This window comes from Desmodus rotundus, chromosome 2, assembly GCF_022682495.2.
Source record: "Desmodus rotundus isolate HL8 chromosome 2, HLdesRot8A.1, whole genome shotgun sequence".
NCBI lineage: Eukaryota > Metazoa > Chordata > Mammalia > Chiroptera > Phyllostomidae > Desmodus > Desmodus rotundus.
The window spans coordinates 125,896,609-125,919,248 of record NC_071388.1 but is presented as its reverse complement, the minus strand read 5'-3'; the positions used below and the strand labels follow the sequence as shown (position 1 = coordinate 125,919,248).

Sequence of the window (22,640 nt, the reverse complement as noted above, 5' to 3'; positions counted from 1 at the left end):
TATAGTTTCCAGCTCTCTACTCCCAGTCGCTAGATTATCAAATCTCAGCAGTCGTTTGGTTGACAACTGCTTAAGCATCTTCACTCTGAAACTGGCCCCTTGGTGCTCAGAACACGCCGCAAAGGGAAGTTGTTGCAGGTGGAGCCTGGAGTCTTCACTTCACTCTGCATTTTTTCGTTCTCAGAGTTTACAACTGCAGTTAATTTTTAACCTTAATTCTTTTGGAAACTTTCCATTGATGTTTAAAGGAGAATATCAAATAAATTAATATACTCACAAATGAGAGAGAATATATATGAGGTCTTAAAATATTCTGAATAATATTTTCTTTCTTTTTAGCTGTCTCCGTTATGAGGTACAGCGCCTCTGCTTTTGGGTTTGCAGTAAGTAACCTGAAATGTCCTTTTATGAAGTTTTGCACGTTTTTCCTGAGCCCACAAATCTCACCCCGGGCTCTCAGTAAGAAGCGGGTGGTTCACAGATGAGAGCTTAGTGTGGCAAACATACCTTTTATGGAAGTCGCTTCTATAGGAAATCAGAATTTACTAGAAGTAAACTGCAGTGGTGCTGTGTGATTCTCAAGAACAGATTAGGGGACCACATTTCCCACACTGATTGTGAGGATGTTTTAGGGTTTTAGCCCTTATTTGCCCCTCAAGGCTGTAGGTTTGAAAATGGGCACACCCTGGAGGTAGCCTTCGCTGGTGCAGGCAGAGATGTGCGGAGTTAAGAGTGGGGCCGCTGCCACGGGGATAAGCCAGTCTGTAGCCTGACTGCGATAGGTAGCCTGGTTCCCAGCCCGCTTCCTGACGGGAGTCAGTCAGAGAAGCTCGGACTCAGATGTTCTGTAGGCTAAGCATGTTGAAATCTTGGGTGAAGCTTCCCCACATCCCCTCAAGAGAGTGCTTGTAATTTTCCAGATGACAAGTGTGGTGTGGCCCAATTGCTCATACAGCGTTCTTGTAAACACTCCTCCTTTGTAGCTTTAGGGTTTCCTGTACCTAAGGGTATGGGTTTCTGTTCCCAAACCCACTTCTTCCTTTCATTGCGAAAACTTAATGTTTTGAGTGTTGCGGATATTTTCAGAATCTTTTGAAGGAGTGGACTGTCTCTCCAGAAAAATGCACACCACACACACACACACACTCACCCTCTCTCCCTTTTTCACACTCCCCTCTCTTCCCCTTTCTTTCCCTGCCTCCCTCCCCCATCCCCTCCCCCACCACACCGTTCATTCATACAAAAGGATTGAATTTTGTGTACAATTTTCAAGTATTTGCAGAATTCCTAGGTGATCACCCTCACCCTGGACCCCAGGTAGAACAATCCCATTGAAAGCCAGGAACAGATTCCTCACCCCAAATATTTCACTTGGGATACACAGTTAAATGCTGAAATGATCTTGCTCGCCGTGGGGAAACCAATTTCACACGTGTTAGAACAGTGTAATCCCCCCATATCTCCAGAGTGCTGGGAGCCATGGGCCTGGGAGCAGACCCACCACGAGGGAGAGTGTGGTTTCCCAGGCCGTGGGAGCAGTGTGAAGTAGGAGAAGGAGGACCTGGCATGTGGGGTGCCCTGGGTTCTAGGTCCCCAGGACCCACTGCGAGGAGGATGAATGGCCCACATCACAGCGATGCAAACCCTCTTTGCTCTGAGGTCACTTGCTCAGATGTTCCGAGTCACAGAATCATTGCCTTGTGTCTTAACTCTGGAAAACTGCTAATGCCATGTCTTCTTCCCCTAGTTTGATGCCATCCTCGATGTCCTGTCTTCAGCGATTGTCCTGTGGCGTTACAGCAACGCGGCCGCTGTGCACTCCGCCCATAGGGAATACATGTAAGTGGATTTTTACCTGCTTCCAGACTGCAGAACCCTTGCAAATGAAGGCTGCATAATTAGGTTGTCAGCACAGCTTACTCTGCAGCTTTGGTCCCAGTGACAAGAATAAGGTCCCCAAATTGCCTTGGAGAATGGCTGGCTGGGGTGATTATCAGCCGTTTCCTTCCACGGTGGTCAAAGAGATGGATGTCCCTTTATAACACTCTCTGTTCTCTGCTTTTGAGTCTGGAGTAAACATTTTTTATGCTCAGTTGCCTTTTTATCCTTCTGTCCATCCCTCCATTGATCCATCAATCCATCCATCTTTCCATCCTCTTAACCTTTGTGTTTTTGGAATCATTGTTCCCTTGAATTTTCATGCTTTTTTCTTCATTTCTGAGTAAGATGAGTTCTCTGGTGGAGTTTCCAGGAGACATCCTGAGGGCATTATAAATTATTCTACTTGCACCATCCTCTCCGTATCGGAGGATATTGCTTGCCTCACTCCCCGTTCCCTGTGGGGGAATGTTTTTGTCTTTGAGGGATTTGTGTTTGTGACCATAAAACATGTGTCTTTTCCAACTTTCATCTCTATTCCATTTGTAATCCTCAGAGTGATAACAGCAGAGGTTCCAGAGTGCTATTTCTTGGCTTTGAGTCTCAGCTTCCCCATTTATTATCTCTGCCTGTGGGAAGCTACAAACTTCTCTTGTTTCCTTGTTTCCTTGACTGGAAAAGCAGAAAAACAGCACCTCCTTTATTAGGGTTATTATGACAATTATATGAGTGAGGTATAATTATCATGGTTTGATACGCGTGCACACACACACACACACACACACACTTTGGAACAGTGTTTGGCATATAGTTCAGTAAATTGTAGCTGCCATGATTATTAATTATTAAGTGGACTCTCCTAGGACTGAGCCACCACTGGTCATTAGGGCAAGAGTATTACCCTCCCTCCGCAGCTCTTGAACAGTTGAATACAAAGGAATAAGTGCCCCGTGCTGTGGATTGTGGTGAGTCCCAGACAGGGTACCCTTGCGAGGGGGGCTATGTCATCCTCACACATAGTTGTGGTGACTCAGTCAGTGTTGGGTGTTGGGGACTCAGACAGTAACATATCTCACATTCCACGTGCCACATGGAAAGCTTTCGAAAGATGATACCCTAATTGATTCACCAATGAGAATGAATATGAATTTCAAGTTAGTTAATTGTTGGCTCTAGGTGGAGCACAAAGCTTCTTTTAAATGTTAAATATTTATTTTAATGCATTTTAGCTTTTTGAACAAATAAATATAAAAATTACAGTATAAAAATTCGTATTATCACAGATGATATTGTTTAGGGTAAGGTTAATTTTGAAAAAAGTGAGTAAATTTGTGGTTGAAAAAAATTTAGGAAACACCAGTAGTAAACGTATTTTGTACAATTTCAGATGTTGGTACATAATGACCCATGTTGAACTAACACTGGTCTAGCCAAAAGAGAAGTTGAGGCACCCGCCCCAGCTTTGCTGGCTGTTGTTCGAGGATTGTGTGAGAACAATCTAGAGAGCACAACCTGAGATACGCTCAGGTTTCGGGAACGAGTCCCTGTCCTGTCAGAAGAACATGAGTTCTTGGGTTCTGTGTTCACATTGTCCCAGACGGCCCCCACTAGCGGCTGTTTCAGCCCTTACAGGTGGCTGGTACTAAGAGGTGTTGTAAGTGAAAAATTCATACCACACTCCAAAGATGTGGCAAGAAAAAAAGAATGTAAACAATTCATTAGTAATTTCTACAATATGGATTATAATTTGATATAAGAATATTTTGGATATACTGGGTTAAATAAACTCTTAAAATTAATTTTACTTGCTTCTGTTTACTTTTTTTTTCTGTTTAGTATTTAATGTGGCTTTTAGAAATTTAAAGTTGCATATGTGGCTTATATTTTTAAGGGGCCTTGACCTTAAAAGAGAAAGCTCTTCCCTCTGCCTCCTCTTATTTTAGAATTCATAATCCAGATTTTGATTTGAAATTCCAGAAGGAATTGAGTTCATTGTTTCTCAGTTTCTCTCTTCTAAGTTGCTTACTTTAAGTCTGATTTTATTTATGCTGAAATGAGTTTCTTACATATTAGTCACAAAGCCACACGTTACTGTGGCTTTTGCATAGTGTTGGGATCTCTGTGAGCCTTTGCCAGGTGGCCTGGAGCTTTTCCCAGATTAAGACTGAGGACAAGAAATGTCTTTGGTTTCACTGTTTTTAATGATCCCAAAGCAGGTACTTTTTAAGGAATGTATAGGTATATTAATGTCCAAAAGGTACAAACCCAGGGGAGTTGTTTCAGTAATTCCCAGATAATAGTTAATATGCTGATGCCAGTGAATTCATTCAGAGATTCTTAATCTGGGGATTAAAACGACACTCACAAGCCTTTACTGTTGGCTTTAGCTTAAAGTTTTAATCTCTGGCTCATTGCATGTAAATGAAAAATTCATGAAATCACTGCCAGCTGAGAAAGTGATGTTTGCATATTAATGAGCATGAATGAATTATGGGAGGCAGAGCTAGAAAGGCTACTGGTTTTCAGTTACTTGCTGGAAAATAATATTTGAGAGAATAGGGTAATACTCAACTGGTTCTTAGTTAATTCTTCTAATTTTGCCCACTTTGACTGCAAGGTTCAGGATGAATATTGAGCTTGGACTTGCCAGTGCAAAGAGGGTAGACAGCTTCCTCACCCTGCCAGCCGCTCTCGGGGCTGTGTGGGGCTTTCAGTGCTCAGAGGAAGAGGGTATGGCTTCAGCACCGCCACAGAGCAGGGCCCCAGCCAACAGTTCCATTCTGTCCTATATTTTGTTACTGCGGTGAAAAAACACAGTACATTAATTTACCGTCTTAAACGTTTTAAGGGCACAGGTTAGTAGTGTTAAGTATATTCACATTGTTGTAAACTATCTCCAGAACTTTCTCATCTTGCAAAACTAAAACTCTGCACTGACTAAACAACTCCCTTTTACCCTTTCCCCCGCCCACTGCGACCACCGTTTTACTTTCTGTTTCTAGGAATTTGACTACTCCAGATACCTCGTATAAGTGGGGTCATACAGCATTTGCTGTTTTGTGACTGCCTTATTTTGCTTAGTATAACATCCTCAAGGGTCACCCATGTTGTAGCATATTTCAGAATTTGTTTCCATTTTAAGGCTATATAATATTCCGTGGTATGTATATTCCACATTTGGTTCATCCATTCATCGGCCGATAGACATTTGGGTTGCTGCCACCGTGGCTGTTGTGACCAACGCTGCTATGAACAGGGCTGTTCAAATATCTCTTCATGACCCTGCTGTCGATTCTTTTGGATATAGACCCAGAAGTGGGATTGCGGGGTCATATGATAGCAGTAGCTTTAATTTTTTGAGGACCCTCATACTATTTTCTATAGCAATTGCTCCATTTTGTAACTGTACCAACTAGTTTTTTATTTTTAAAAGCTCCAAATTTGAGGTCACCTTCTTGTAGGGAATATGTGTGGAGAAGGCGGACCAGGTTCATGGATGGTCAGGGTTTTAACAGGCGAGTAAACCAGAAAGGGGGCAAGGGAGTCAAGTTTATTTGTAAGGGAGGGATCTAGGAACATACTAGAATATTCAGAATGGGTAGGGAGGGATGGGAGGACAATGGCAAGGTTAATGAATAGTCATCATGGATTAGAAGTCGGGCTTAGCTTGATAGGGGTTGGTGTGGGATGCTGATGTGAGGGTGGCATGTTAAAAACCAGGATTTCACAGGTGGTTCCTTTATATGTGTGGCTTTAGGGTAGGAGTAGGTGGCTGAGGTAGGGTGAGGACAAAAGGTCAGGGACATGTGTGAGGCCTATTGGCTGGACGGTCCATGTGAGGTTACGGGGATGTTTGTAGAATTCATGGAGGAGATGAAGGGAGTGAAGCAGGTGCCGATGTCCTCAGTGAATTAAGGAGAAGGGCCAGCGGTTGGGGGCAATGACAGAGAGGTGTAGTGGGTAGTTTAGTCTGTGGATAACTGGGAGTACTGAGGGAGAAAGCCAGAGAAACTGGTTTGGAATTCACCCAGAGGAAGACGGATTTTGAGAATGTGCATGAGAGAGGAGACACAGCCTCCACACCAGAGGCAGGCAAGGCAGCTTCCTCAGGGAACAACTAGGTTTTATTAGGCCAAGAGGTGAGGGGAAGAGTCAGAAAAGAGACTGAGGATGTGGAGCCCGGGAACTGGAGGGAAGTGTTTGGGAGGGAAGGGAGCAGGGCGCCACCAAGGGGACACAGGAGCAGAAAGAAGTGTGGTTACAGGGCTTGAGTGGTGGCGGTTGTCCCGCTGACAGCGGGTTGCTGTGAGGACACGCAAAAAACAGTGAGCTGTTTGTAACTTACGTGGTGAGCTCCACGGTCCATGCAGCGAAGAAAGCATGGTGCAGAAGAGTGTTTAGGGTCTTCTCTCATTTGTTTTAGTGAAAGAGGTTTGCTTCCACACACATTTGTTCAGATATAAAGAACAATCTCAGCAAGGACACAAAGGAGACTGGCAGAAGCATCGCCTCTGAGAGGAGGACTGGGGACAGACAAAGGAGGGACACATTTCTGTATATCCTGCAGACCAGAGCTGTCCAATAGAACCGTCTGGGGTAATGGGTCTGTCTGCGTCTGCACTGCCAGCATGGTAGCCATTAGCCACGCGTGGCCACTGAGTGCTTGCCCTGTGCTTGCCAGAGCGACTGAAGAACTGGATTTTTGACTTAAAACAGTCATGTGCGGTAGTGGCCACCATGTTGGACAATGCCTCTTTAGATAGTTTGATCATTTTAAATATATTTTTTTAAAAAACAGACAAAGTTATTAACAAATAAAGCCCAGGGGATTTGGAAATGCCAGAAAGATATGGAAGGAGGGTAGGTGTTCCTGGAGGTGGAGGCTGTGGGAGAAATTAGTGTAGGAGGAACTTGGCAAGGCTAAATGACACAGGGAATTTCACGCCAGTCTTAGTCGTCCTCAGCCCCGGGTACCATGTAAGGCCACAGGAAGTACAGCCTCCTGCTGCCGTCAGCTGCAGAGGGCCATTGGATGGTTGCCACAGAAGGTACAGATTGACGCTCATCGGGGGCCTCTGACATTTTGCATATGATTGCAGCACAGGTGGGAGGCCCCAGGGAGGCTTCCCAGTCCAGCTGTCTCTTCAGGCCAGCAGTCAGCTCCCTGAGACAGAGGGGTGGAGGCAGATGGGAGGCTGCTCACCTTTGTAAGCTTCTAATTGTGCAGCCCTGGGACAAAAACAGCCTGGGAGGTTGTTCTCTTGCTCCAAATGGACCTCCAAATGGCATGATGCTCAGCAACATATTTGGGAGCTCTGGAGGGGATATTCTTAGAGAGGCAGAATTCCTTTGTGTGTCTTCTCATGTGAAATAAATGGGCACACTGGTTCTCACCCAGGCAGGGTATTTGCCATTTTCTTTTTCAATTTGCCGAGCCAAATGCTTGGCCTGAAAACCGTCAGTTGACAGAGTGGCTTGAGAGTCTTTTGATTACAGGTTTCAGCAGCACCCTTGCTGTTTTTGGAAACAGCTCCAGAAATTGAAAAATGAAAGTAACTGATGCAGTTAAGAAATGATGGGTTGGTAATTTGCTTTCAGTGTCTGATTTAAGCAGACTTGCAAAGGCAATGAGTTGTATCAAGAATATATTAAAATACAAGGTCTGTCCAGAAGGTATCCAGCCATGCAATATGAAAAATAGAGACATTTATTGAAGAAGATACAAGAAACATTGTACATAGGACAATGATGCCTCAGTCCCCTTCAAAGTAGGCACCTTGGGACCTCACACAGTTCTCCCAATTGCCATCAGCTGCCCGTTGTATGTTCCTGAATCTCATCGATGGTCTGAAAGCTCTTCTCTTTCAGAAGTGATTTTAGTTTTGGGAAAAGCCAGAAGTTGCAGGGCACCAAATCTGGGTTGTAAGGGGGCTGAGATACCTGGATGATTCGATGTTTCACCAAACAACTCTGCCTGAGACGTGATGCATGAGTAGGTGTATTGTCCTGATGCAGCTGCCAATCACCAGTTGCCCATTGCGGCAGCCTTCTGAGTCGTCTGAGTAGTTGCTGCAGATGAATGTTCAAGCTTAGTGCAGAATTAAGATGCTGATTTTAAAATCTGCAAAATTTGGTGTAGAATTGTTGTTCTACTTGCTCAGTCTTTTTGAGTGGACAGCCACACAGTCCACACGCTCGCTCAGTGGAGTCTACCGCCCCCACTGACTAGTACAGTGAAGTCTTCACTGTTCACACATGTGCATTCCAGCCCACTCTCCTTGGCTGTCATGTTACATCGATATCACGTAAACTGTTCTCATTATATTAACAATGGCTGGACTTTTTCCAGATAGGCCTTGTACCACGTCTCCCACCTTCTCATAATATATTTGGTGTGACTCTAAATCGGGGACTCTGGGAAAGTGAATTTCATTTCCTTCACATTTGTTAGAGCAGTTAACTTGACAAAGCTCTTGAGTGTATTTTAGCTCAAGAGCAGATCCTGAACTAGAAGAATAAATAACTTTGGAGACAGCTTCAGTGACTGATGAGAGCCAGTATGGAAGGCAAAGCCTTCACAGCAGGACAAGAGCTCATCTGCTTTAAGAGGCTGAATTTAGTCTTGCCTGAAGGTAGAACAGAGTTCCTTCCGCTCTCATGAAAAAGACAAATGGAACCTCCATGACACTGACATGATGTTAATGGTGGTGGTGCTGTGGGCAGGACGTAGTCAAGCAAGGAGTGTTGGCTTCCTTGGCCCCTGTTGTAAGCTGAATTCTGCCCTCCCCCCAAAAGATATGATAAAGTTCTAACCCTCACTATCACAGAATGTGACTTTATTGGGAAATCGGTTCTTTGCAGATGTAGCCAAGTTAAATTAAGTCCTGATCCAGTATGACTGGGATCGTTACAAGAAGAGGAGAGATGCAGAGACAGGCATGCAAGAAAAAATGATCTTGTTGATGAGGGCAGAGGTCAGAGTGATGTATGTACAAGTTACGGAATGCCAAAAATTGTTGAACACAGCAGCTAGAAGCACGAGGGGATTCTGCCCTACAGGTTTCAGAGGGAGTGTGAGTCTGATACCTTGATTTCCCACTTTAGCCTCCAGAACTGTGAGAGAATACATTTCTGTTGTTTTAAGGCCCTTAGCTTGTGGTACTTTGTTATGGCAGCCATGGGAAACTAATACTGTTCCTGAGAAGAATTCTCTCCCACATCTACACTCGCCTGCTCTGTGACCTTAAGTTATTTATTAATTTTTCCAGACCTCTGTTTGCTCGTGTGTGAAAGGGGGAGGGCTGTGATAACTGCCAAGTGGCATTGCAGTGAAGATTAAACCTGTTGTTGAATGCACCATCAATGCATGCTCAAAAAATTTTAGACCACTTATTTTCCACCGGTAGAGTTTTAAAAATGTTTTTATTGTTTTTTCTTTTTAAGAGTGTGGAATAAAAGAGTTTGCGATTAAAAATGGAAAAACTCAATGAAAATATGTCCTTGGGTGAGAATAAAAAATATTGAAAAACTCAGACACACACTTTGGCATATGTAGAAAATTGCTTTTGACCTGAGGACATGGGGTAGTAGTGTAGTGAGGTGATGAAAGATTATTCCTTGATCTCCTGATTTTATCACCTCTCCCTGCCCCTGCCACCTCCCACCCCAAGAAATCTGGAACAAGAGGAAAATACATGATTATTGTAAAAGGTTGAGGTAATTCATAGAGGTACAAAGACTATGGGGAAGCTCACTTATTACAAGGCCTTCCAGAGCTAACGTTTTGATGTAGATTGCGCATTATATGTTGTGTGTACATATATGTGCAATGCTACACATACATGTTTTTATTGACATAGACACATATATGTACCCTTTTGAAAGTCAGGTCTTCTCTTCTTACCGCCCTGTTTTGAACACCTTTCCATCTTAGGAGAGAGGTGTGTTACTGTTTGAGGGCTCTGTGGCATTCTACGTATGCATTTAACATATTTTGTTAAAGCAATTTTCTACTGAAGACATAGGTGGTTTCCAATGTCCCAGGGTTAGAAACAACCTGAAATAACTGTCCTTACACATTTGTACTGTAATGCTTGTCCTCTTATTTCTTCAGAATACATTATTGGAAGTCGGGGTCAAAGAATTTTCTAACACCATTTTGATGCCCAGTGTCAAATTGGGCTCCAAAAAGGTCGCTCTGCTTTACGTCTCGCTGGCAGGGGTTAGGATGTCTGTTTACTCACTGTGCCAGCTCAGTGATACAGTTCTTTTTGGTCTTAGCCACTTGTCCAGGGGCGAAATTGAATTCTCCATGCTAATATGCTTTTCTTCAGTTATCAGTATGTAGTTGAGCATATTCTCATATGCTTTTTTGTCATGTGTATTTCTTTTGAGAAATAGGTTGACAGAATTTCAGCTGGAATGAGAAGTCTTTTATTTCCACTTTGGAACATTTCCCAGAGTCTGGCTACTAGAATTTAGATGCCTGAGGAAGTACAACTTAATAATTGCCCAGGTCATTGCTGTGTTTTCCCACATCACCTCTATTGTATTATTTTTGCAGTGGTCTGTGTTTTCATTCTTAGATCTAGTTACCTGTGTTTAATTTATAGCTTGGTATATTGGTTTATCATCCATTGCTCTCACAAAACTTTACACTGATAAGAACAAGAATGTTCCTTAACTGCCTTATTCTGTTCATTCCCAATTCCTAGGCTAATGCCTGATGCTTAGTATGGGCTCATTAAAGTCTTGCAGAATGAAAGATTGAGCTATGGAACCCCTTTGTCTTATGGAAAGTTTTGATGTACTTATGAAGATGAAAATAGTAAAAACTTACTGAGCACCTGCTTCATACCAGCTGTCATGTTGGGCTCTGTTAGGTAGGGGCATTATTTAGCACCCGGTAGAGAAGGTCAGTATTGCTCCTGAAGACCCACGGCTAGTGATGGGCACAGCGGGGCTTGCTCTGAAATTTGCTTATGTGTTACCTTTCCAGATGGTCATTTGTGTGTCTTGGTTTTACCAAATATTTTTGACCCCCCCTTCCTACTGGAAATGCCTTTTCTTAGCAGTTAGCTGCAAAAAAAAAAAAATTAATTGAAGGTAGAGGGAAAGTGGTTATGGATCAGAGGAATTAAGAGCTATAAACTTATCCAAGTTGAAAGGCTGACCCAGACTTTGGTTCTAAGTCCGAAAGGTGGGGAAATGGTTTGCAGTTGGCTAGACATGGATGAACTTCCTGGACAAGGAGGTGTAGGGGCAGGGTTGGCAAATTCCCAGCAGCTGACATTCATGCCCGGGATCCCCTGGTGAATGGTTGCCATGACAATCCCTCAGCCCTCCCATGTCTCCAAGGCCTTGCCAATGAGGATCATTCACCTTGGCTGTAGCCCGATTCTATGCTCTTTGGGACTTTGGTTCCTGTTTTTGGGCCATGCTGTCAGCTGGGTAGGGCCTCCTTTATCCTGCACTGAGGGCTTTGCCTTCAAGGAACATGGACACACTTTTATGCACTGCTGTGGCCTCTCCTCTGGCACCTGCTGCCCGAAGAGGGCATTTGCTGCCTGGAGCCTTCTGTCCCTGAGAACACCAGGGCCCAGCACCGTGGGTATTTCACCCTACTGAAGTCACCCTTTGGAAACTTGAGCCTAGAAATCAGTGTTTGTCATCCTTCCATCTTCCACTCTCAGCTGTGCTTCGAGGTGAATGGATTTACTTCAGGAACCCTCATTGATGTGAGATTTGAGGCAGTTCAGAACCACGGCCTCCTCTCTTTGTGACCACCTTTGTCAGCAGGAGATGTGAGCAGGTTCTTTCCTTCTCTGAAGGGTCCTGCAGTCCCAGGAAAATTGTGTGGGCTTGGTTTCTCCATAGTTGTCTTTGAAGTGTTGGGGTCAGAGCTTTCATGGCGTATAGTTCTTCTTCCTTCGGCGTTCAGATCTTGTCCAGTGTTAGCTGCTGAGCATCATAAATTCAGTTTGCTTTTGCATAGTACTTGCTATTGACTACTAATCAATACTAGCTGATGATGACTTTCTTCTCTATACATTTTGCATTTTCTGGAAAATATTTCACAAGTTACATAGGTTATGTTTGTAATCCTGACGAGCATACTTTTTTCCTTTGGGGAAATATACAAGGCAACGGGAACAAGGAATAAAGCTCTTCCCTCCTCTGGGTTGAGCGGCCTTGCTGCAGTTATCCTGCCGGGTGCTGTGGTACTCACAACACTGCCGGGTGCTTCCCGCCGCAGTGCGTGTAGCCTTCCTCTGGGGGGTCCGTGGAATTGTGTGGATTGGAATCCTGGTGACTTTTTACTCCCCATTTGTGGCCTTTTTCTAAGTAGTTGCACCCTTTAAGCTTTTAGTCAACATGGGTTTTATAGGCATCTGTCTATATATGATTCACCTTATTCATATCACTCAATGGAAAGCATCTAAAGGAACACTTGAGTTTTTTAATAATCTCTACCTACCTCATAACCTTGTTATGAGAACCAAATGAGGTAATGTCAGTAAGTTCCTTGGCATAGTGTTTGACATATAGTAGGTATCCGATTAATGGGGGGTATTTTTTAATAGTAGGCTTTCCAGGCAAAATAGAATTAAGTATGTTTTTTATAAAAAAGGCTTCATAAAATATAATTCACATAGCATGGAGTGCATGCACTGAATGTGTCCAAGTCAGTGTTTTCAGTATACCCACAGAGGTGTGCATTCATCACCACAACCAATTTTAGAACACTTTCATTCCCACAGAAAGAAGCTCTACTTGCTTAGCTTCCACCACTCCAAACCCTTCTTCCCTGCCCCACCCCCCCCAGCCCTAGGCAACCTCTGATCTACTGTCTGGTCATGCAGTTGTGCCTATTCTGCTCCTTTCATGTAAGTGGAATCATACACTCTCTGGTCCTTTGTAGCTTAGGAAAATGTTACCTTCCTTCACTTAGTCTCTCACTTAGCGTAATGTTTTCACATTCCTCCACACTGTAGCATGTATCAGTAGTTACTTTCTTTTTATTGCTGTGGAATATTTCATCAGATGGATATACGACTTTTAACTCATCCATTCATCAGCTGATAGACATTTAGGTCATTTTGCTGTTTTACTATTTGCTTATGTACTAAGAATAATGCTGTTGTGAACATGTCTGTACAAGTATTTGTGTAGAAATATGTTTTAATTTTTCTTGGGTTTATATCTAGGAGTAGAATTGCTAGGTTATGTGGTAACTCTGTGTCTAACATCTGCCTTCCAATGTGACTGTACAATTTTACATTCTTGCTGGGAATGTAGGAGGGTTCTAATTTCTCCACGTCCTCGCCAGCACTTGTTATTGTCTGTGTTTTTGATGTAGTTATTTTAGTGGGTGTGAGTGGATCTCATTGTGACTTTGATTTATACTTTAGGGTTTATATGCTTTTGAAAAATCCCCTTTCTCTTCCCTTGTTTGATTCTTGGTCTTAATTCCCACAGACCCTTGCGAAGTTGGTTATGTGCTCCCTGCTAGTGAAGTAGCTTGTGTCTGGTGAAAATGTCCTTCAAGAGGCCGTCCACCCCCTCACGATGGCCTGCTGGCCTCTTAGGGCTTTGCAGAGTCTGGCCTTTGGCTTTTCAGGCTGAGGCATGATTTTAATGGCACAAAGACAGGGAACTCAGATTAATCAAGCTATCAGAAGGACATGTAAAAATGGGATGCCAGTTTATTAGTGACTGCAGTTTCTCTATCACAAGACCGTGTCTCGTTACCTGTGTGGTTGCCTCCATTTTCTCCCTGTAGATAGAACTACATAGAACCCCTGGGCACTGCAACAGCAGGGGGTAGGTGAATAGATGCTTCATGACATCAGGCCCTGAGAGCCTGATGGATCGGTCTGCACAGCAGAGATGCTAGGCAGGTCTGAAAGGAGCCACCTCTGAGACTAGGACACTGGCTAAGATTCCTTCTCCTTTGGGTAGCACATTTGGAAGGGATCCATCATATTTGCCTTTATAACCACCTTTATTGTGTTTCTCTAGTTGACCAGCCCTTTTCTGTTTATGAGCTGCTTTTTTTAAAACTTTGTTTTAGAGATTTTTATTTATTTATTTTTAGTGAGAGGAAGGGAGAAAGAAAGAGAGGGAGAGAAACATCAATGTGTGGTTGCCTCTTGTGTGCCCCCTATGGGGACCTGGCCCACAACCCAGGCATGTGCCCTGGCTGGGAATCGAACCGCGACCCCTTGGTTTGCAGGCTGGCACTTATTGAGCCACAACAGCCAGGGCAGCTTCTTTAGTTACATTGATTCTATCACCATGTGCTAGCCAAGGAGGAGGCTTCCTATTCTTTTTTTTAAATTATGTGTTTTCTAGTTCTATAGGCTCTGAACATATAGCTGTAGATTTTATAGTTTGGCAGAAACCATGGTCTGGGGGCCGAGGGATTTTTGTAGAGTTCCTGTTCTGCTCTCTCATAGGTTTTGATCTAAAGGTTTAACTCTTCGAACAGTCTTAATTACTGACCATGCTTTGGGCACTGTGCTAAGTACTGTTTATGTTTGCCTCATTTAATCTTCAGAACAATCCTATAGGTGTCACTATTCCCATTTTATTTTATTTTTTAAAATTATTTTATTGTTGTTCAATTACAGTTGTCTACATTTTCGCCCCACCGCTCCCCACCACCCCAGCCAAACCTACCTCCCTCCCCTACTTCCACCCTCCCCCTTGGTTTTGTCCATGTGTCCTTTGTAGTAGTTCCTGAAAACCCTTACCCGCACTGTCCTCTCCCCCTCCCCTCTGGTTACTGTCCGATTGTTCTTAATTTCAACGTCTCTGGTTCTATTTTTTTTGCTTTTTCTTTTGTTGATTATGTTCCAGTTAAAGGTGAGATCATATGGTATTTGTCTTTCACCAACCGGCATATTTCACTTAGCATAATGCTCTCCAGTTCCATCCATGCCATTGCAAAGGGTATAAGCTCCTTCTTTCTCTCTGCTGCGTAGAATTCCATTGTGTAAATGTACCATAGTTTTTGGATCCACTCATTTGCTGATGGGCACTTAGGTTGCTTCCAGCACTTGGCTATTGTATATTGTGCTGCTATGAACATTGGGGTGCAGAGGTTCTTTCGGATTGGTGTTTCAGGGTACTATTCCCGTTTTATAGGAGAGGAAATGGAGGCTTAGAGAGTGAGCGAGCGGCTTGCCCAGAGTTGCAGAGCTGGGATTTATGCGGGCTCCTTGCCTCAGCCCTTCTGGACCCTGAAGCCTGGCGTTGCCTTCATGTCCAGGCGGTGCACTGTAGACGTGCTGGGGTGAGGGGACCCCTGCGGATTCACTGTGTGCTGATGACAGTTGTGACGGGAGACTCAGAAGTAAGGAGGAATGTGGAGAGAACAGCTCTGAACAGCCCCAAACCTTAGGCAACCCCCAGAGGGATGTCACTCAGCCTCACAGCCAGCTGGAGGGGCTTGGTGGGTGGATCCCCTTTCATTTCCCCTGTAGCTCAGAAAGCAGTCATTTTTCCAACTTGGGAGGCAAAAAATCTGGGTTTTAGGTCTGTTTCTGCTACATATAATGTATAATCTTTCACTTTCATTTCTTCATCTGTTAGGTTCAAATTAAAGCTGCTATTTTACATGCCTTGGAGGCAGTCAAAAAAAGGATTAAAAGAGAACCTTTTTGAAGAGTTGAAAAGTGTGTGTGTATATGCATATATGTATATATATACATAAAATAATAATTAATGTACATAATAAATATAGACAGAAGTAAATGTATAAAATAGTCATATGCATAAAAGTAATATATTATTAAACACAATTAAATTAATAAACTTAAATTCTTAATTGTTAACAATGTTTATAGTAAGAACACATACCATGAGACCCACCTTATCAACTTTTTCACTGTACGATGTGCTGTTGTTCCCATGGGCATGGTGTACAGCAGATCTTTAGAGCTTGTTCATCTTGTGTGACTGAAAATTTATGCCCATTGATGAGCGACTTGCTATTCGCCCCTCCCCCTTTAACTTACATTCTTACATACAAGCCACTACAGTGGAAAATCTCTGCGAGGAGTCAGTGTATGTGCCCAAAAGTTGCTCCAAGCTTTAAATGGCAGGGTTCCCCCTCCCCACTCGCCCCTCCCCACTCCCAGCCCTGTGGCTTTCCTAGCGCAGCTGTGAGTGTAGGCAAAGTGGCTGTGTTACTCTCCCTGCTATTGTTTGTTGCTGCAAAGAGATCACTCAGTGTGGGTGTTAGCACCCACCAAAAATTTCTTGGGCATTTTCAGCCAAGATATCTTTTGCTTTCTTTGTGCCTGTGCTTTTAATGAGAAAACCCATGTGCAAATATTGTCAATGTTGTGTAAGTCCCCTAAGCAAACTGTACATACACTGACCTACCTGCTTTTCAACCAAGTTCAAATTCTCATCCTCTCCCGAGGTGACTGAGGCAGAGCTCATGGGAAAACCGGGTTATCCTAGGTGCAGTTCTTCTAGCATATGACGGTGTGGGTTGGAGCCTGACATTGAGAACCCTCCCAAAATGGTAGCAGTATGAAGGGTCTGCTGACAGGTCTTGTCTGAGAGAACAGGTGGGAGTTCAGGAAATGATATGTTTAGGCACCTACATCTCAACACACCCCTCACCCCGACTTTGAGCAGGTTCTCTGCTGGCTCCAGTGAAAACCAACCTGGCTGAATGCCTGCTCTTCCTCAGGGGTCATTGGCTGTTTGGATTGACAGCTGAGGAAAGGGGTCATGGAGAGAGTTCTTTCCTGCCTCTTCCAAACATAGTGAGGATTTAGGGATCAGTGAATCTAGAGGGACTCCTATGAAATATCAGGGAGTCTAGATGACACCCGTATTTTGAATTCTCTGTAATTATCATTTCTGGATGTTGAGTGATGATCTAGGCATCTGGTTTCTAGTCAGGTACCTGCTTTCTCAATTTAGTGTTCATTAGGTTTCATGTGTGAGAAGGTTAAATTTGGAAAAAGTCCAGTTTTACTGATCAGATTTCCATCAGGAGATGGAAATTTTCTGACACTTGACTCTGACAGATATTTGTTGACTCCACAATGAGCTATTGGGTGCCCACTCTGTGCCAGGCACTCTTGCAGGCACTGGGCAGCAAGAGAGAAGCCAACTCCCATTCTCGAAGACCTCAAAGGAGGTTGACAGTATGTAATCGCTGGGAGAAGTGAGAGCTGGGAAGGAGATAAGCCAGGGCAGTGTGACAATGTGAGGAGGGCTCCTCTGGAGTTGGGGGTCAGGGCCCCAGCACTTTGGGTGGGAGGAAGGAGCCTGGGGAAAAAGCATTCCTGGACTGGGGACTAATGCAAACAAAGGCCCAAACCAGCTTAATGTGCTTGAGGGTCAGAAAAAGAGGTGCCTGTGGCTGGACCTGGTTAGTAAGGGGCAAAGGGAAGATGAAGCTGGGAGGTGGCCAGGGCCTTGGGACTCTTGGCATGAGTTTTGATGATGAGAGCAGTGGGAAGCCATAGGCAAGTTATTAAGCCGGGGTGAGTGATCTGATTATGTAATTAATGTCAGAGAGCTCAGGTGGTTCATCATGAGGGAATTCTGCTATTCTTGCAAATGTACGAGGCCCTGTGTTGTTTCTTTAAAAATAAAAATATTTTTATTCATTTTACCAATTATAATTGTAGTACATATTTGTAGAAAAATGCATTTAGATGAATAGAAGTCTTAAAGTGAAAGTTTTCTCTCATTTGTACTTGCTCTCATCCTTTCCTCTCCACACCTTGCCCCCATAAAAGATAATCATAATGGTTTGGTGTACATGCTTCCAGAATATTTTCTGTGTAAATAAAATATAATACACACCCGTATGCTTCATACACACAGATGTACATGCATGATGAGGTATAAATGAAAATAAGGATCTTTCTGTACTTATTGTTCTGGATCCTGCTTCTTTCTCCTAACATCAAACCAAGGACATTTTAAAATCTCCTGTCTGTATATGAAACCCACTCATTTTAAGGGCTTCATGGAGTTCTGCTATTGGCTAGATGGTAATTTACTTGACAGACTCCTGTTAGGAAATCTGAGTTGTTCCAGCTTTTGCTGTTTGTAGCAGCCCATGCCAGTGATAGCCTGTGTGTGAGTCTATGTACACCTCTTTCTGTATTCCTCTAGGCCATGTGTTTGAAATCTTGGGTACATTTTTCTTTAATAAGAGACAACTAAACAGTGATTTAAAAAATCCATTCATGCATCCCAGCCCGATTTGTATTCTGAATAAGGGTGAAAACTGGTTTGTGGGCAAAGAGTGTGCCTTAGGCAGGAGACCTGCCAGTCCCCAAGTACGGTGGGACTGTTGTTTGCCACTCATCTGTAATCTGGGCTGTTCATGAGGTGGCTGTCGTGATTGGAAATGCTGCCAGCCACAAATGCAGGCGAGAATGAGGAACATATGCAGGGAGTGGTAAGCCCACCTAGTTTGTATGCACGTCAAGCCGGCAGTATTCCCTCAGCGCCCTTCACTGTGTGGGCACAGCTGCGGGTCTGTATGAGATTGCTTTCCTGAATATCATGAGTAACTAAAGCCAGGGACAGGCTTACAAACAATGCACTACACAGAGCGGGGCCTGCCCTTTGCGTAATTAACTGCGATTTTGCATTTCCAGAAATCTGATTACTGGAGGCAGTGGCAAGCATGTTGAAGATCAAATACACATTTTGTCCTTATTATCGAATCTGTATTTTGCAAGAATCACACCCTATTAAAAGCACAGGAGCTTAGGGAGGAGAATTTGGCTGATGAAAAGTCTTGGAAGAATGAAATGATGCTCTGCATGTGTTGGTATACCCAATCCCTGTGACGTCCAGGAAGACTGGCCTGACTGGGAAGAAAATTGCACAGTACTTGCTGCTTGTTGTCTGTTGTTTGGGCATGAGGCCCAGGTGCACCCCACCTCACTATGGTTGGTGACCATTCACCGCCTCTTTCTGCCCATTTACCCCCGGGGAAGTAGGCACCTGCAAGAGAAACTCTGTGAGGATAGGTTTAGGATATTAGCCAAAGTACATACTTCAGTGGCCTTTTAAAGGGGGATTTTTAAATGGCAAAGCTGAACAAATATAAACCCCCTTACTCCCTTCTCTACATCAGAACCAGACTGTCACGTAAGCTGATAAATGTTTCTGGAGCTCAAGCCAGAAGGACTCAAAGCACAGTTGAAGAAATGTAGAAATGTATGTAAATCAGTTTCTCTTTGGATCCTCAACTGTCTAACATTTGATTGGCCCATTTCAAAGGCAGGGGGATGCGTGTGTGTGTGTACTGGAACTTTTATTGTGGGAGAAAATACATTTGCACATTAGCTACTTTCCCGAAATAATTACTTTGATTATTCTCCTTCCAATTTCAGAGGGAAGCTGAGGTTACCAGATTTAAAGCCAAAGAAGGCATATGTTAGTGAGTTAAAGAAAAAGCCTTAAACTAGTAATTCAGGTTTTTTTCTCACAGAATAAAAATGATTTGGGTAACTTTATTGAGGAAGACTTTAAAAAAAAAAATTCACTGGGGCCTGTTTCGTGTTGGGCAGTCAATCTTTTTTCTCCCACCTCTCTCAGAGAGTGGCCCAAGAGGCACCGCAGTGCTGGGGGAGCTGTTTGGGGTGCTTACAGGATGAATGTGCTGGGGGAAGAGTGGGTGCTACCCCTCCTCCAGCGTCCTACATGTCTCTTAGTTTTATGAGACCAGCCTTACTTTTGGTTTGGGATCCAGAAATGGGTATGGGGCTTCCTAACCTGGATGCTTGTAATTTCCCTGTGAAGGCCTGGAGTGGCCATGGGTTTGCAAGTGGCCTTGGAGCCCCAGCGCTATTCCTTCCCCAGCGTGGCCTTCTTCCTGTTGTATTTCTGTTGTAGCCCTGACTGGGGACCCTTCAGCCCTGGTTGGATATTTGTAACTTACCTTTTATGATTTTTGAAAACCATAAAAAACCATACAATTTTACATTTGTAAAAAAAAAAAGTTTTTGGACTTGCTATAATTGAAAAAATCTCAAAGTATACAAATAAAAATCATCCCTTATCCCACTACCCAGGGAAAATGGCTAACTTTTCTTTTATCTTTTTAATGCAGATGCACAGGTTTATGGGCATTTTGACAAAACTGAATTAATGCAGAGTGTTTTGCTGTACGTCCTTCTTTCTCCCCCACTTAACTCCCTACAGTGAGCATTTCTCCATCATTTAAAAAGTCTTGATTTTTAAAATTTGCTTTTCAGTTAATTGATTTTATTTAATTGCTTGATTTTTAAAATTGCACTGCAGAGCTGTTTTCACTGCTGTGTGTGAAATAGCATTGGCTCTGACTTTCGAAGGAGCCGGCCTGGGTAGACTACTGACTACATGGAGGCTCCTACCAGGCAGACGATTTGTCTGGAGTAGTTGTAGAGTGGATTTTAATTCATCTCCTCCCCGAGAGACTTTGATGCAGATAACTATTTTATTTAAAATATTTTACAAACTTGGGATGGTTTTATAAAGTTGTATTGTCATGCTAAATGTATTCTGAAGTGTCCCTTCCCTTTCTCCCACCCTGTTGGCTTCAGAAAAGATAGTGTTCAGTGCAGAGTGAATGTTATCATGGTTTCTGACCTGTCGTAGGCTGAGCAAATCTCGTTTTGAAGTCATGACCAGAACTGTGGTTGGCACTGGAAGCCATCACCCCTGGGGCAGCATGGCCCAAACCATCTCTCCGGCTTATTCTGTTTCCCTTACAGGAACCCCTTCCCAGGACAAATGTGTTGTGCATCTAACATGCCTGTAGCACTTCTGCCTTCTGGTTCTTACTTCATTCTCCTTCCTGTTGCCTCCTCCACTTGTCTTAGCCTCCCTCCCCTGAAAGACACCCCACTAAGGGAAGCTTTTCTGGACACCATGCACCCACCACCCCTGGTCTGGGAGATTGATTAGGGGAGATGGCCCGTGAGGTCTGGCCAGGTGCCAGGTGCAGGTTCTGCAGCAGCTACAAGTGATGTCCATCTTGCTCTTAGGTGTGTGGGGCAGGGTGGGAGGCATTTTCAGTTTCAGTGAGTCCTTCCTCAAATACAGACTTGGAAGCCAAAGTTCCTTTGAGTAGTTTCAAACTGCATGTATTTGTGCCTTTAACACAAAGGTTAGGCTCCAAAGCAGTCCAGACCATCCATTCTACTGGGCACACTTTCATGAAACACAAGATCACAACAAAGGAAACCAGAGCCCTCACCTGCTGCTTAGCAACTGATTTGGTAATATGTGGAGGAACCCAGTGATATAATTCCACATGATGAGAAGATGCTAGATGGCATATCATTTAATCCAGTCTTCCTCAGACTGCGGCCTCCAGTCCCCTCAGTACTGGTTAAAGCTCTCACTGCCGGGCCTTCCCAGAGTCTCTGATGGTGGCAGGGGGATGGAAAGAGGCTGAGAGTTTGCATTTCTAAAATTCCTAGGTGATGCTGCTGCTGCTGGTCTGGGGACCACACTTCGAATAGCGTTGATTTAATGTTTTTGAAGACAATGGTTCTTACACTTGGCTACACTTTGATCACTGGATGCTCAGGCCACTCTCCAGGTTAACTCCCCTTGGCTGGCTGACTGCGGGTCCCAAGCGTCAAGCCACCCAGGTGATTCCAGTGAGCAGTCAGCTTGGAGAGCCAATGGCGAGCCACTGTTCTAAGCAAGTGCAGCTCAACTTTTAATCCCCTTACAAATCACTCTGGGAGGTGAAATGTTTAGCAGCATCCCTGGCCTCTACCCAGTAGATGCTACAAACAGCCAGCCACCCAGTTGTGACAGCCAAAAATGTCTCCAGACGGTGCCAAGTGTCTCCCAGGGTGATGGTGGGGGTAAATACCTCCCCCTGGTCAAAACCACTGGAGGAACATGACTTACTGAGGCTGGTCTTAAGGACCCCTGTGCCTTTTGTCACATTTTTCTGTTTAACGGGAACTTTATTCCTTTGAACAGGAGCAGGACCATTTATCTACACTGCTCCTACGCCTGGAAGAGGCCACACTATGGCTGGGGGATGAGTTAAATATCGGCTCTTTTGCCTAAGGCAGGGGAAGGTGGCAGGGTAGAGGTGAAGCAGTGGGTACCTGAGAGTTTGGGGGTTTAGGGCGGGGCAAAGAAGTGCCCCAATAATTTTCTCTACAGTGGATTTTGAAAGGCATCAGTGATAGCTTTATTTCTAAGTGAAATTTTGCTTGTCCCCATTTTTCAATCATCTCAGAGTTTCAAAAAACATAAAAAAAAAAATTGAACACGTCAGCTCCTTTCTGTTGAATGAACTTTTTAGAATATGACCTTTTAACAAGCCCATGAATAATTCTCTTAATTGACTGGCTGGTGATGTTTTTACTCTAGGTGTCCACCCCCCACCTACACACCCATGGACAAGCTGTTAAATCAGTGAGGGGTGCAAATTGCGTGTGGTTTTCAATCGGAAGCCTTTCGTACACAAAGCATGTTAATGGTTGATAAAATGACTGGGTGCACACCCGCCAGTCTTTATCCACAGACCCTAATTCTCTAATTTGGTTGAACCACCTCCAGCATTAACAGTACAGATTGGGTGTCCGGTTGTGATGACCCAGGGCCTCATTATATACAAGCCCCGTTCAGAGCGGTGTCATTCTTTCCCATCTGTCAGGAAGCCAGTGGCCTGGTAATTAGGAAGGGGGTGGGCACGGCGAGGGCCGCTCAGAACCTCGGGGCAGTTTTCTTTCAACATCTGTGGAATTCTATCGTTC

General features: G+C 44.0%; 1 protein-coding gene across 4 annotated transcripts in view; it reads left to right on the top strand.

Moving 5' to 3' along the window:
- Nucleotides 1–22,640, top strand: part of TMEM163 (transmembrane protein 163) — a 227,076-nt gene that overhangs the window by 144,132 nt on the left and 60,304 nt on the right. For all 4 annotated transcript variants that reach the window (XM_053918612.1, XM_053918613.1, XM_053918614.2 and 1 more), the window contains exons 3-4: nt 340–383; nt 1,748–1,839. In XM_053918612.1, coding sequence (XP_053774587.1) covers nt 340–383; nt 1,748–1,839 — 136 coding nt within the window. The remainder of the gene's footprint in view (nt 1–339; nt 384–1,747; nt 1,840–22,640) is intronic.